The 15,318-nt window shown below is 44.1% G+C and overlaps 2 protein-coding genes, 1 non-coding gene and 1 pseudogene across 4 annotated transcripts; 1 reads left to right on the plus strand and 3 right to left on the minus strand.

Moving 5' to 3' along the window:
• Window positions 1-1,359: 1,359 nt before the first annotated feature.
• Window positions 1,360-6,464, minus strand: LOC123156862 (NADH-ubiquinone oxidoreductase chain 2-like). 2 transcript variants are annotated; one of them, XM_044575045.1, is made up of 2 exons: window positions 3,351-4,474; window positions 1,360-1,947 (listed from the first exon to the last, which is right to left on the minus strand). In XM_044575045.1, the coding sequence occupies exons 1-2, from the start codon at window positions 3,918-3,920 to the stop codon at window positions 1,759-1,761; spliced, it is 759 nt and encodes a 252-aa protein (XP_044430980.1). In that variant the 5' UTR covers window positions 3,921-4,474; the 3' UTR covers window positions 1,360-1,758. The 2 variants fall into 2 exon arrangements, with proteins under 2 accessions (XP_044430980.1, XP_044430981.1); XM_044575046.1 differs by lacking the exon at window positions 1,360-1,947 and adding an exon at window positions 6,334-6,464 and having other exon boundaries at window positions 2,939-3,922.
• A 30-nt stretch (window positions 6,465-6,494) lies between these two features.
• Window positions 6,495-8,619, minus strand: LOC123156861 (NADH dehydrogenase [ubiquinone] iron-sulfur protein 3-like). The gene has a single exon (XM_044575044.1). The coding sequence runs from the start codon at window positions 8,532-8,534 to the stop codon at window positions 7,962-7,964; it is 573 nt and encodes a 190-aa protein (XP_044430979.1). The 5' UTR covers window positions 8,535-8,619; the 3' UTR covers window positions 6,495-7,961.
• On the minus strand, window positions 7,132-7,214 carry TRNAY-GUA (transfer RNA tyrosine (anticodon GUA)). Its single transcript has one exon. It is a non-coding gene; the product is annotated as a tRNA-Tyr (tRNA).
• A 2,254-nt stretch (window positions 8,620-10,873) lies between the features above and the next one.
• On the plus strand, window positions 10,874-12,439 carry LOC123156860 (ribosomal protein S2, mitochondrial-like; annotated as a pseudogene).
• The last annotated feature ends 2,879 nt before the right edge of the window (window positions 12,440-15,318 follow it).

Below are 15,318 nucleotides of genomic sequence, written 5' to 3' on the forward strand. Positions count from 1 at the left end.
GCGCAAAAGATTTCTATTTGGAGTTCGCTCGTTTAGTTGCTCGATCGCTGCCATCCGCATTGGGCTAATTCAAATCCTATGCTCCATGCTCTTGCGGGTTTGCTCCATTTGAACTTGTCCACACTGGCATAACCAGTATCTCCCCGGAACTAAGAGGCATGGATACCCATCTTTATCGATTCAAAGAAATGAATAAGTATCAGCGAGGCGGGGAATACGGGCCCGGTAGAGATAGGGATGATCGGCAAGCGCTATGAGCGGGGCCGATGTTTCGTGTTGTGGGTGGCCATCGGATTGTTCAGCGTGCCCATGCGGATCCCTACCAATGTCCTAGACTACAAGTTCGACAAACTTCCGGCTTGGGTCAGGATACAAAGTTACCCGGGATGGGCTTGCCCTCTGGATCACGCTGGGTCCTTGGTTGTTCCAACGTCATGCTAGGAATGTATCACGTGCCCATGCAAACCAAAGTAAAGCAGATACAACTATTACAGATCCTAGTCCTATTTCCCATCAGAACATAAGGGAGTGGGCTTCCTTTGTAACAGCTCTGTTCTGGTCGTGGCTCACCTCACTGGACCAATGCTTCTGGTCGGAAGCTGGTCGATCGCCTGGTCGGCAACCGGCACAACACCTTTGCCAGTGGGATTTCTGTTGGTTTTCGTACTATGCGCAATGAAAGTTTCCAAAAAATGAGAGCTCTAAAAACAGCGTTCTACAGGGAGAATGTGATTTTTGTATACTTTGACCCCATACTGGCATGAAACTGATCGGAAAAAGGACCTCAAAAACACCCATTTATTAGGGGAATGTGAAAATTGATGGTTTTCGCCCATACTGGCATGAAACTTTCTCTTTTATTGAGCTCAAAAACAGGCAGAGGGAGATCAGAAAAAGTGTCAAATCCAATAGAACAGAGAACGATGGCCCAAACAGAATAGCTTACTTCCTCTATCCGAGTTGGCAATCAATATCAAGATCAGAGCGCGAGAGCAATGAAACAACAAGTCCACCGTCCCTTCACCAGCCAAAGAAAGGAGAAGACTAAGCAGCTCAATAGGGTCTCGAGTACGACTATAGTACCAAAGCTTGGTGCTTCTACCAGTCAAGCAATTACCACGGGTGGATATTCAATAGAAAGCCTACTTGAGTAGGTCAAACAGCGGGGATCTCTCAGTTCCAATGGCTGGATCTCAGAATTGCGTAGATGGGTAGAAGTAATGGGCAAACGCACCTAAGTTAGAGATTTCAACTACTACGGTAGTGATGGGGTGCCTGTTTACCTAAGTAGGCCTAGTTCTTTCTATAATGAGCATTCGCGTCCGGGGACTTTGATCCAACTTCAGCCGATGGGGAAACAGCAAGGGATGCACCGGTATCTGGACACGTGATGGACCCAGTAGTAAATATTCCTTTGTGGAAGGCTTTGGTTATACCTGGGTGGCAAAGCGAAGTTTCTGGTGGGTAGGTGTCTAAAACAACCCTCTGCAAGGAAGCACGCCCGTATCAATCCTTTAATCGGAGACTAGACTAGCGTTAGGAAGGACAAAGGAGACAGACAGAATTTACATCAGAAAAAAAAGGACTTTTTGAAGTTTGAGTGAGGATAATTGTCTTAAATTTCGGAGAATCGGCTGAAAAAACGCGGAATTGTCTTCGCCTTTGTAAGCGAAAATGTCCAGTAAAGCCTATCTCGCTTTTAGCCTTCATGGTGAATGGCCCACCCTTTCTTTGAACCTTGTCAATGATCGAACAAACTTACAGATATGAACTGAGTGCCATTTGATGAGTAAGATCGAACAAGGGAGAGGGATATGGAAAGGATGAAGTAATGAAAGAGGAAGTCATTGCTAGTAGTAACGACTTGTCACGATCCATTGGTTCATATAGAATCCATGTCCTAGGTCTATCAAAAAACATTCTTTTCGCTAAGCGTATATAATAAAATAGAGTGAAAGGGTCCACCCCGAAACCAAGGGGGTACTAACTAACAGCTGAGTCCTCTCCGAACCACAGGAGATAGTTGCCCATCATACGGCTCACCAACTTCACTTGCCTCTAAGGGGGGCTCGCTCCGGGCAGGTTCGGATCACTTACTATACACGGCCCTACGAAGGGGTTAGGAGCGTTTTCAAGATGATTCTTTCTTTGTCGAGACGAAAAAGGAACCCATCTTTTCGATTGAAAAATGTGAGTCTGTTTTGCCCACTTTATCCATCCCCCTCTATCAAAATGATCAAAAAGGCATTTCAAATGCTTCTTATTCCCGTGTTTGATCTTATCCATCTCTGCCCCACTTCCATGTGGGTAGAGACCCCTGTAGAGAATGAAGAGGAGCCAAGGATCTTACTCTCAAGAGTGCTTCGATAGGCTCCACTCTCTCCCCTGAATAAGTCAGGCTCCGTTAGCCTGGGCTGAGATGGGGATAACGAGTCGACGATTGAAGCCCCCAACGTTGTGCCAGACACTGGACAGGGGTAAGCTCTGTAAATGTGTAGAGCCAAGTGTGGTGTAGTAGTAGGCACTTCTAGGGCCCTTCCCGGCTACTGGATCACTCCAGTGCTTCGGGTACTACGGACCCTCTGCCATCCATTGCAGCAGAGCCGTTTAATGAGCGGGGGGGCTAAGCGCAGTTCTTTGAATCAAAGGTTTCATGAAATCGAAATCGATTCTTTTTTAGATATCTGGATAGATGGATGGATCTATCTTTCTATTCAGATATCTTTTGCAATCAGCCCCAAATCCTTGATTTGGCCAGGAAACAAAGCACTGCTTTGGGCCCAGGAAGCGAAGGGAATGAGCTCGGCTGCTTCTCCCCCACACTTCTTTATTTCTCCGTGCCCCTTCCGCATGCGCTTCGCGCGCCATTGGCTCTTTGCTCTCCTCTTATTTCTTCATTGGAGGGTTCGGATGGACTTCGCCGTTCTTTCCCAACGAAAATGGAAAGGGTTGTATCACATCGAGATGTCGATTCGTTTTCCGCCCCAAATGAGATGGGGAATTAGTCACCTCTGTCCCTTCATCTTTTTGAAAGGAATCGAGGCCCGGCCCGGCTCGCGTCGTTCCAACAACCGACGGGGAGCACCTCAGTATACGATCGCGCGCAGTAACTGGGAGTCCTATTACACCTAAGGCCAACTTCCATTCACCAAACCCAGGTTCATCTCGTGTAGTGATTGTGGACTCGTACAAGGATATGGAGTCGACGGTTGATGTATCAGACTCGACCCTGTCTTTCGTAGCATGCATTCCCATCTGTGTTGCAACTGATTCGGTAAGCTACGTGTCCGGTGCACGGAAAACTGCCTTCGGTCTCCCAACCTTACTCATGGCAACCTTCCGGCCGCCCAACGACCTATAACGCTAGTCACTACTCCCACTGGGGCTAGGAAGTAAGCCCCACAACCCAAAGCGGCGAAGAACAAATAGAATTTGCTACAAAAGCCGGCTAACGGGGGTATTCCTGCGTATGAGAACATTGTAATGGAGAAGGTCATAGCCGAAATAGGATTCGTTTTGGCTAGAGCGCCCAAATCCGCTATATATTTGACACGGGTTTGTCGTAATGCTGGAACTATGGCGAATGCATCTATCGTCATTGATGCATAAATAAATATACCAATTAGTAGTGATTCAATTCCTTCTATGGTTCCACATGAGAAACCAGTACGAATATAACCTACATGTCCAATCGAACTATGAGCTAGAGGTCTTTTGACTTTCGTTTGGGCCATGGCGGCCAGTGCTCCTAAGATCATAGAAGCAATGCTGCAGAAAAAGAAGATTTGTTGTAATGTACCCCCATAGGAAGCAACAATAGAAACACGTGACATATTTGCAGAAATAGAGATTTTAGGCGCAATAGAAAGGAATGCTGTCACCGGGGTGGGTGAACCCTCATAGATATCAGGTGCCCACATATATAGAGTCAAAAGAGAGATTGAGTCCGAGGGAGAGGGGGGTTTTCTTGGGGCTCGAGAGATTGAATAGATAGGGCCCCACAAGTTGTTAATTCGCCGCTGGGGAATTCACACAAAAGGGAAGGACTTATTCTCAACGAAAAAAGTGCTCTCTGAACCGAACGTGAAAGTTGTTTTCCATCAGACGGCTGTTCACGTAACTCCACTCTCGGCTTGGATTATATATCCATTTGGTCCGCTCTCGGCCATTCCACACGCTGCCTAGCAGAGACGTGGTTATCTGAAGTGGATTCTCTCTTTTGTAGTAGATGCCGAACCTGCTGCTCAGTGGGCGGGCGCAGCAGCTACATGGACCCCTTTGTTTATGTTGTTGCCAGCACTTTCCCGGGCCGAGCCGGAATTCTTTATTAGAACGTCGGCAGGCAAAGCCCGAAGGAAGGCTGCTATCCCCTCGGCCTTCTTCCTTTTCGATGAAAAACAAATCGACATCTCAATCTCCGAAAGCGTTTTCCTTACCCAGCTAATATCCCCCCTTCGTCGAGCCTTTCCTTTAGTGGTAAGGGATATGCACCTTATCTGAACGTCGGCAGGCATTCCGGAATTCTCCCTTTTTGGCCCCGGGTGAACATAGGCTCAAACATGATTGGAGGGGTCCTAGCTCCGCCATGCGTTCAATAAAAAAAAGCAAGCCTCTGGGAAGCTGCAGGGATTACAAAAAGAGGGTGCTTTCCTGTGTTGCACTGAAAAAAGGACAAAGGAGAAGACGCTCTTCGACTTTCTTTCTTCCTCCCGCGCCCGCCTAAGCCCGGCCCGCGTTAGAGGGGAAGATTAGCAAAGCGGAAAAAGACAGAGGGAGGGGGAGCTGCATCTTATTCTCTTCGCGAGAACTTCAGGATCGGAGAAGCATTCGGAAGGGGCGAGGCCTTCATTTCGTTGGCAGAAGCAGAAACGATCCAATCCATTCGGGGCTTCGGGGAACCCAAAAACGAACTCTGTTTACTTTTTTCATAGATAGATGATATATATAGGAATAATATATACATCCCTTTACTTGAGATGTCTATGTATCTATTTTGGAATCATCTCCTGATTCTCTTTTTTCTAATTCGCACTGCTCTTTCTCTCTAAATTGCATCAAAGAAAATAGAGAGAGAGAGAGAGCAGATGGATCCTATCCCCTATAACGAACACTCATTCCTATCTATTGATAGAAAAGAAAGATCTTCGTCACGGACTTTTTCTTTGTTCATTTTTTTTTAGATTGGAGGAATTCCTCATATCCAAGGCAGCTCCCCACAAACACCCCACCCATATGACTATGCCCCCTTTTGAATCGACAGTATAGATTGGGCTTCATAGCTACATTCATTCTAAAGACGAATATTAGTCAATAGGCAGGCTTCTTTCAGTAGCAAACATATTCATTTTCACCGGGCTCCGCGCACCTTTGGTACTTCTGGAGGGCAAGCTGTTTTATAGTGACTTCTTTCTTAGGGTAGGGCGACGAATACTTCCAATTCCGGAAAGGTCATTGGGTCGCCTTTGGAAGCTAAAGCGAAAGTTGTAGAAAGCCGGGAGAAAAAGCGAAAGCTTGCTCGAAACGGCCTATACCCTAACCCTCGGAAGCGAAGACGCAAAGCGTCACTTTTTTCAAAAGGAAGGAGTTTTTTCTGACTGAATCCATCCATAAAGCCGCCAAGGAAACGAAGTTCATTCCCTTTCATCAAGTGGGTAAGGTAGGCAAACCACTTAAGCTTTGCCTTGGACTGACGGAACAAAGCTAAGAAGTAGGCTGAATGGAAAAAGGAAAGGGACAAGGGCGGTCGTCGCTTGGCGCGAAGGCTGCTGGTTCGGTACGGTACTAAAGGTCCTCGGACTTCCAGGCGGTTTTTCTTTTGGGCTGCTGTGAACCCTTGGATCTCGCCAATACAGCCTCCTATGCTTTTCGTTACCGAGATATCTTTTCTTTTTTCCCAGGGATTTTTTGGGTAATCAGCTCCCATGCTGCAAACAGTCAAATCTGAACCTTGTCGCTCTTCTTTCCTCGTGGGCAGGAAGCACACCAGCAGCGTGCGTTGCGTGATTCCACTGTATTTTTTGCACTTGACTGGGTGGACAGTTGACCGGAAGATAACTTCGATTCGCCCGGCCAGCAGGCGGGCGGCGTGCTTATCTTGTGTGACAACACTACAGAGCGAGTAGCTCTTCTAGTCGGGCAGTTGTGTGACAACACTCCTGAGAAAGCGGCGCTTTTGTGTAACATGCTATGGTCTCAACGCCCTTACGAGATAGTGATGAGTTTCACGCGCTCTAAGCCCGGCCCGCGCGCAGTTAGGAGGATTGGCCGCTATCTGAGCGGTACCACCCACCCTACCCTACTACCTATAGGGGGCCGTCCATCCTACAGCCGCCCGAAAAGGAACTGCAGTAATCTTGAATAGGAATCCTATAGCAATAAAAAGAATCCCCATAAAAATACCACTAGATCGAGCACCAGTGATTTCGTATCCGGTCAAAATCTTGGCTAATTGATCGAAGTGGGTAGCTCCAATAGACCCATAGATCATGGAACAAATAGGGTGGGTAGGCCCAACCACCACACTACACGTATAGACGCGAACCCCCCTCCTTACCGTACGTGCGACTCTCACCGCATACGGCTCGCACAAAGACTCCAAAATCCATCCCGAGCTTTTTATTCCACCTCTCCCTCCTCTCCAATCCTCGATCAAACTAGCCTTCCCCAGCAAGAAAACGTATCCGCTTTAGCAACAAAGCGCTCATCCCTTGCTTGTTCTTGAGCGCGCAAGGCGCTCAAGACGGTGATTCTTGCTTAAAAAAGGGCTAAAGCACTCCAGCTTCGAAGCTGGAGTTTGCAACTTCAAAACTACAGGTTTTAGCCCTCCTGCTGGGTGGGCGCTTCCTTCGTCTATCGTATGTCTCGCTTGGCTTCGTCCCGAACCAAGGAGGCATGATGGCGGGCGCGTGCGTGTGCCGACTGCAGAGACTACAAGCCGACGCCGGAAGCGACTCGCTTCTATTCTCGATTGGATATAGATGGGGAATCTCTATAGATCATCTTTTTTCGACAACCTCTCTAAAATGCATACGAGAAAATTGCACTTCACGGCACGGCAAAAAAAAAAGAGCTTCGCTCGGTTGGCCCTCCTAGGCTTCCGCCTACTTTCTCTTCTCTTAAGTCTACAACAAGTGGGAGAGGCAGGATTCGAACCTACGTAGAAAACCTTCAACAGATTTACAGTCTGTCGCTTTTGACCGCTCGGCCACTCTCCCCTTCCCGGGGATACGCCCTCCTCAAACAAAGGGTTCCTGAATAAGAAGGATGGCGGTCTTCGTTCTTAAGTTAAGAAGAGCAGATGGAACTATTAGATTTGCTAGCGTTCCGGGAGAATAAATAAGGTCATTTAGTAAGTTCATAACAATCCATTTATGTAAAGCAAGGGGCAAAGCTTCTACGATAGCTTCCCCCTCATTGCCATCGTCGGCCTTCCCCAGCTCCCCTCCTTCGTCGCTTCTGGCTAAGCATCTTTCGGCGGAGGAAAGGAGGCGACTAGTCGCTTCTGGCGAAGCAGCGAGTTCATGAGCAAGTGAATGAACGAGCAGCGAGTGAAGTGCAACAGTCGTAAGTAAGGCTCGCCATGTTCCTAAAAGGAGTGACCATCTTTTCTTCCCTTCTACTGACACTGAGCGAGCAGCAAGCATAGGCAATAGTTTCCGTAGGGGTGGGGCGCAAGCAAGCGTTTTCAGGCTCCGCTAGCTAGCGTACTCTTCTGCTATCAATGAAACCGAAAGAAAAAACCAGTGCCCTTTCGTATAGATCGAGACGCAGTACTTTTTCTTTACTTCTTCCATACTAGGAAGAATGGAAGGAAATCCTTCGATAACACTTCTTCCTTATTTGAAGAAATGATATCTGACGCCCGTGGAAACTCTTTCATTTCAAAAAAGTTCTTCTTCTTAAGAAGCAAATAGCATTTCCTATTGATTTGTCCCCTGGACTAGACCTATGTAGATTCGGAATTATCCGTCGCTACGCTGTTCCCAAGGACTAGCAAAATCGAAATAGCGAAATTCTTGGGTCATCTCAATGGGTTCAGAAACCACACGTTTCTCTGGATCATCATAGCGTACTTCCACATATCCACTCAGAGGAAAGTCTTTTCGTAATGGACGACCCTCAAAACCATAATATGTTGATATACGGCGTAAATCCGGATGATTGATGGAAGAAACACCAGACATATCCCATACTTCTCGCTCCCACCGGCCGGCTGATGGAAATAGACTGACTACCGGAGATATTCGTGTTACTTCGTCTGCACTTGTTTGTACACGAATGCGTGAGTTATACCGAGTACTCAGTAAATTATGGACAACTTCAAATCTTCGTTTTCGAGAGGGATGATCCACTCCGCAAATATCGATCGAAACTTGAACCCTTGTATAGGTATGCCATTTTAGAAAGCACAACAATGGAAATGGGTAGTCAGTATTGGTATAAGATCTATTCCCATGTTCCGATCTTTTCATTTTATGTACCCATTTCTTGGGTAAAATCTCCCAACTATATTGGAAAATGGATTGGTTATCCATAAATGAAAATAAAGAAAGCTTTATTTTGGTTCCGCTTCTTGCTCTAAGCAGAAAGACTTCTCGGAAATCGCCGGTTGGGTTGGTCCGACCAAGAAAGGCATGGGAGTGGAGAGGCAGAAGTGAAAGACTGGCTACCAATAAAGATCCAAAACTGCACACACACTTTTTAGAGTTATGTATCCAGGATCGACTGCATGCTCTAGTGTTGAATCGGGTATAGAACCCAGGATGCTTGGTTACAATTCCGAATCCGCTAAACCATCGCTCGGGGAAAAGTATTATACAGAGCATTAGTACTTATTCTGATCCTTTCCTTATATTTAGATTCTAGTAGTTTATTTCAGTCGTATTCGTATCCTTACTGCGGTTTTTTAAGGGTAACAAATAAAAGTATGCAGGTTCTATTTTATTGTTCCGAGACATATGATGATAGCATTGAGAATGAGAAATCTTTGCAAAATGCACGTATTATTAAGGAGTTCTGGAACGATTACTACGCTAAGCTGTTGGATATTGACAAAACGAAAAAGACTTCTAATGTTGATATGTATCAGGATGATGTTAGAAAGTTGTTGATTAATGAAAAGAAGAATCAAAATGGTGTGTTTTCCGATACTGAATTAATAGATTTACAGAATCAAATTGCAAATTGCACAATGAAGTTTGATGAGGATAATCTATTTAAAGTAACTCCTAACATAGTAAAGTTCTTGATTAATAAAGATCAGCCTAACGCTAAGCAATATCTAAAGGGTTGCCTACCAAGTAGCTTACCTATGCTTAAGATGTTTGGTATCTATACGCTTGAGGCTATCATGATTCATGTACTAGGCTTGGTATTCAACACTCTTCAGGAATCATCCGTAGTTAAGGCAGCTAGATTTATAGATCAACTTAATTCAACTGTACGAGAACAAGCAAGGTTTCTACAATACAAAGCACCAGCTAGTGGTAAGGTGGAAGCAGTACTCACTAGTAAGGTAGAATCAGTTAAGGATGTTGTTCAGCCCAAAGGTGCTATCAAAAAAGAGAAAAAGAAAAAAATGCAGTGTCATTATGATATCGGGAAATACTTGCTCCAATTCATGATTGAAAGAAATGTTCTACATATATCAACAGATAGGGGAGTAACAAAAGAAGATCCAGTGCTGGTTCTTAAGAAAGGTCAAGGGTATATAGAGAATTCTTGTTATGTTATGTGCAATTTGAACATAAATCTGCTCCCTATCAAACTCAATCTTCCGATGCTTTGCAAACCCTTGGATTGGCAACCAGCAGAGAGGGGGTCTGATCCTGATACATTATTGGATCTGATAGGAGGTTACTTATGCAAACCCACGGGGGATATCTAGAATCACTTTCGGCTATTAACTTCCCATGACTTAAACCACTTCTATATAAAGTTACATAAAAAAAGAATACAAGCAGATGTGTGATATTTTGAATGGGCTTCAGTCTCAAGCGTTTGAAATAAACAAAAGGCTCTTGAGATTTCTGGAAAAGAATCGTCAATGTTTAGTTGAGTGTGGGCTTGTTTTACCAAATGCTCTGGCTCGTGTGAATCCGACAGAAGCCTCAGACATATTGAGGGAGTGCTACTTCAATAACGTCAAAGGTATTAAGAATGCTTGTAGCTATAACATACTGTTAAATAAATTATGAAAACAGGTGCAGCAGGCTAGTTATGAAGATTTTTTAATAAGACTTGCGTCAGCATACGAAGGTTATCAATTCTATTTGCCAGCATTCATGGACTTCCGTGGTAGAATCTACCGTTCAGGTGTATTGCATTTTCATGAGCGTGATTTGTCAAAAAGTTTATTACTCTTTTCTGCCGATCATCCTCAACCTCAAGCACAAAACCACCTGTCGGAAAAAAAGAATCTCAGTCAACACTTAGCATGTGCTGCAGCCTTTAAGTATCCAAAGTTCTCGAACTTAGATGATGCCCTTAAATGGTATAACGAACACCAGACTGAAATGTTTACTTCGGACGAAAGTTTCATTCAATTTGCTGCGCAAGCTAGTGATCCATTTTTTTTCATAGCCAAGATCCTTTCTCAGGATGAAGGAGTGAGTAATTATCATCAGGTTCCAGTGACCCAAGATGCGAGTGCGAGTGCATATCAAATTATGAGTTATCTCTTGCTTAACTTAGAAATGGGTAGGAGAACGAATCTTCTTCCATCTTAAGACGGTCAAATCCAAGATGTGTACATGTGCTTGCGGGATGAGCTTAATAAATTGTTTTTTACCAGATTGAATAATGTTAGTAGTAGTAATTAGAAGAAAAAACTCATAGATTCTATGTTAACCAGAAAGTTCGTCAAAGGATTGTTTATGACATCTCCACAGGGGTCCGTCCGGTTCTTCCTCAAATGGGTTGCCTCAATCTTTATCAAAGTTTTGGTATCTAGCTTATCCAGCTACAGTATAGTATACTCCTTCCTTGCTCGATAGAGCTCTTTGAATCCGCTTCAACTAAATGCGTAAAATAGAGTAATTTCTTCAAAAGCCAGTTTCTTTCGAGAAGGCAGGAGGCCCATAGCGAGTTACAATAGTGCCAGTTCTTGTACGGAAGGCCGTAATTCCGGTAACCTCGACTGCTCTAAGAATGATCCGGGCTAGCCGGGCACATCACATCAAAGTTAGGTCATTTGTCAAAAACATGGCAAATAGCTCAGTTGGTTTGGTAAGGGAGCTATTCTCTCACTTAAACCACTCCCATATTAGGTATTCTATCTCGTCTTAAAGTTCCCCCGCATTACCCATAACTTACCACCTGTATCTCCGGAACTCAAATCGCAAAATGACAATGCTTTCGATAGTCTGTACTAAATTACTTTGTACGAATGCACATCTCGGCCGTCGGGTAGCTGATCACCATTTCAAAGTCTATATCCGTGGTTCAAGAAATGGAATTTCTATTCTCGATTCAGACAAGACACTGATTTGTTTACGAAACGCTCTTCATTTTATAGGATCTCCCAGTCGTCAAAAAGGTCGTTCCTTCTTTTTAAAGACCAATCATTTATTTATTTATGAGATAACGGAAGAAATGGCGAGCTATTTAAGAAGCTATTTAAGAAATGTGAATTCTCATTGTTTCGATGATTCTCAATGGAAGATCGGGGCGTTTTTGACCAATTCTTTTGCAAATAAAAAAATTCCGTTCAAGAAAGAAGAAGATCAATTTTGGGTTGAACCAACAACCTGATTGTGTGGTTATTCTGAATGCAGATAGAAAGTCTTCGGTCATACTGGAAGCTGATCGATCACAAATACCTATTCCATCCTTAGTTGATTCTACGATCCCATGGGAATCCTATAAAAGAATCACTTATCCCATCCCAGCGAATGATCCTATACAGTTCGTATATCTATTTCGTCATTCGATCATGAAAACAGTGATTCTTGAACAGAATGCGATTAGTAGAGAAGCGCAATCTCTCAGAGTCACTTTGAGTACGGGGAAGTCCGCAGGAGGGATGAGATCCGCCTGCTACTCCACCTCTTCTTCTTCCCCAATAGACGAAGAAGAAAATAGGGCCAAGGCGCTATTGGAGATGCGCAAAAAATATCCATCGAGAGATGGCGCTAACGCTGACGCTAACGCTCGCAAGGCGGTTTTGCAGGCAATTTCACAAAATAGTTTTTTTTTCGTTGAGGTCATAACCCGGTTTGGGCCAATTGACTCTGAGAGCGATCGAGGGGTCGCGGGCTCACACCTTGCTTTTGCGCATAGGATCGAAGAGATCCTAGAATTTCATGGAAAGAGCAGCGGCTCTCTGAAAGACCTCATTGATCTGAAATTGGATTTGGAAGACGCCTCTAAAAGAGAGGAGATTCTACTTCCATATTTTTCCTCCAAAAAAGAGACAAAGCCCTAGCGTGATACAAAAAGAAATAATGGGCAAGGGCGGGGAATGATAGGTTCATAGATGTGGAGTAATCAGTTCTTCATTTGAAGAGTTAGTTGGCTGGCCTACCGGCCCGCAGATGTAGAGAGGTTGCCCCCACCATCCTCTTGAACTACGAAATCAAAGCGATTCCTGTTGATGGAAGAAAGGCTAATTTCGTTTGATCCGATCCTCCTATGCCAGTTCGAGTCTGGCGAGTCGCTATCATCTGTTGCCCTAACTTTTTCTATTAGCTCATCTTGTCCGTAGTGATATTTTGGAGAAGGAGCAATTACCGGAGTGAGGAAGGTAGAAAGAAGCAATCACGAAAGCCTATTCCACTTGACCAAGCCTATTTCTATAGAAAAGTACAGGAATCTATTGACTTTGAGTCTGTCTCCTACTACGAAATTGGAACTGAACACAGGATGGCAATAGTGAGAAAACAAATCCCCTCGTACTACGTCATTATTTATTCGATTTTCCCTGGTAAGTGCTCCAGATGCAGTTGCTTTAGTTGACGTAGTGAGTGGAACCTAATTATATGTTTCCTTGAATACCAGAGTTGCCTTTTGTAGATGAGAAAGCCAACAATTTTGCAAGGAGTTGATAATTGCACTTGAAGTAGTAAGTTTAAAGACAGTTGAAACTTAATGGCACCATTTAACCAAGCACTCTTGTAGCTTCGGAAACTCCGTGTTCAGATCGGTGAGGCAAGAGACGAATTCATCGTTAGTTACCTCCACGATATCCAAAATACCCTCAAGACCATGAAGACAGATAATGAGAGTCAGGTTCAAACAATTCAAGGATTGTAAATACCATAACAGCAAAGTAGAATGCACCAAATTTTTCCTATTACCGGCTCCAGGAAGAGCACACCAAATGAAAGAAACTATTACTCAAAAAGCGAATCACATCTCGATCCACAAACTGCCAAAAGCCTTTGTTATTCCATTCCCAGTGGAACGTCAACCTGTTTAACAACAATTTTCTAAGAAACTTGCTGAATTCTAAATGAAACAACCTTATTTTCAAGTGACAGGCAATATCCATTTCAACCAATTATTCAAGATCAAAGGGCTAACTGCACAGCTAATTGAATTCCTTTTCGAGGATGAGTTCATCTTGAAACCGCATTTGCTTCCTAATTAAACTGAGAAAAAATAAGAATATTAAAAGAAAGACTCCACAGAACATGAATGAATTCAGGTACATCACATCAGGCTGATATGTGCCGGTATCATACCTGTTTCAAGATTCTGGCTAAGCCCTTCTTGTTGCCACATATCCAGTTTCTTCTAAGGTTTCTGGAATTGCTCAAGTTCCTGCTCAACGCTTCTTGTCTAGCTCCAGTCTAGCACTTGTACCAGTCGCCTACCAGATCACGGCTTTGCTCCAATTCTACTCTCCAATTATGCAATCCTCTCCAAAATTGGGGCTTTTCTTCACTTCAGCACTTCCCCTCGCAGTGGATTCCACTAGGTTCTTAACCTCTTCCCAATTCTTAAACTGAAACCTGCGATGTCTAATCCAACTCGGCACCTAACCAGCTTGTCAGCATCGTAAGTTTGCCTCAACATTCCCCCTAGAAATACAAAAATAATGTAAATCTACTTTCATTTATTTACTAGGGTAGGGATGAGACTTTCTTTTTCTTTTTCTATTTTCTAGAATAAGTATGCTCTGGAGTAAAAGGATTCGAACCTTTGCATGCCGGTACCAAAAACCGATGCCTTACCACTTGGCTATACTCCAAACGGGGGGAAGGCTCGATGAAAACGAGCTGGGATATAGATTTTTCAGAAGGAAGAGTTAGTTACCCTCGGTCTTCCTTCTTTCCCGGGAATCAAGGAAGTAGTAGCGGGACAGTCCTTTATTTCCCCCTTTAGACCAACTACAACAAGCTCGCTCCTTAGGTTAGCTCTCTGCTCTACCTATTTGTTTGCAATGCCTTGCTTATCAAAATAGGCCTTTCTGTAACCTGACCTTACGCTGAAAAACTGCACTTGTTGGCTCTGCGTCCACTGAAACTTATGAAAAAGAAATGTTATTCTATCGATATCTTCAAGAGTTCCCTAACCCCCTGACTGAGAGTGCTATGATGGGCTATTGAAGTTCGTCCCTGCGGCACAGTGGGGCAGTGCAAATCCTTTCATTAATGAAGTTCCGCCCTGACACTCCCATTATTGGCTTCCTTCCCTGGGGACCGCTCGGGCGAAGGCAGAGCATGGAATGATCGTAGGGGCATCCTTCCTAGGTGGAAAAGACGTGTGTGACTAAAACCAGGAGGAGAAATCCATTTTCAAATGGCGACAGAAAGAAAGGAATCACGAAATAGAAGAAAAAGTGCACTATGCTGGCAAATGTGGAGAATAGCCATCCATCTTTCATCAATGAAATTGTTCTGTATGGGTAGCAAATACACATATCAGAAGAGCCAACCCGAAAGCACTTGCTTCAAAGAAGCAGCAGTTACCAAGAAATTCCTGTTTCAAGTCAGTATATCTCGATAGAACCAATTCCAATCCAGGTAGTGTGAATAGAGGATGTGGAAGTTCTGTTTCCTTGCCTTGTCAAGCATTTCATCTGACACTCTATCTATACTATAGCTAGATCAATTCCTATTCTTTCTTCCAGGCGACTTTACTCCAAAGAATTTTGCCTTCTTATCTTGACTCGATCTCACGAAATTGGATTGATTGGCACACAGCGCATCTGGCATTCGCTTCTCCTATCTATCTCTTCCAATTAAGCTGATCACTGGAAAATATGAAATCCTGCAAGCAATCATTCCAGAGCCAACTACGAAGATACCTGGTCTTCCACTCTGTTCACTGGAGGAAAGACAAGAAAGTAAACAATTCTTCAAAGGAATTGGCTCT

The sequence above is a fragment of the Triticum aestivum genome, chromosome 7B (assembly GCF_018294505.1).
Source record: "Triticum aestivum cultivar Chinese Spring chromosome 7B, IWGSC CS RefSeq v2.1, whole genome shotgun sequence".
NCBI lineage: Eukaryota > Viridiplantae > Streptophyta > Magnoliopsida > Poales > Poaceae > Triticum > Triticum aestivum.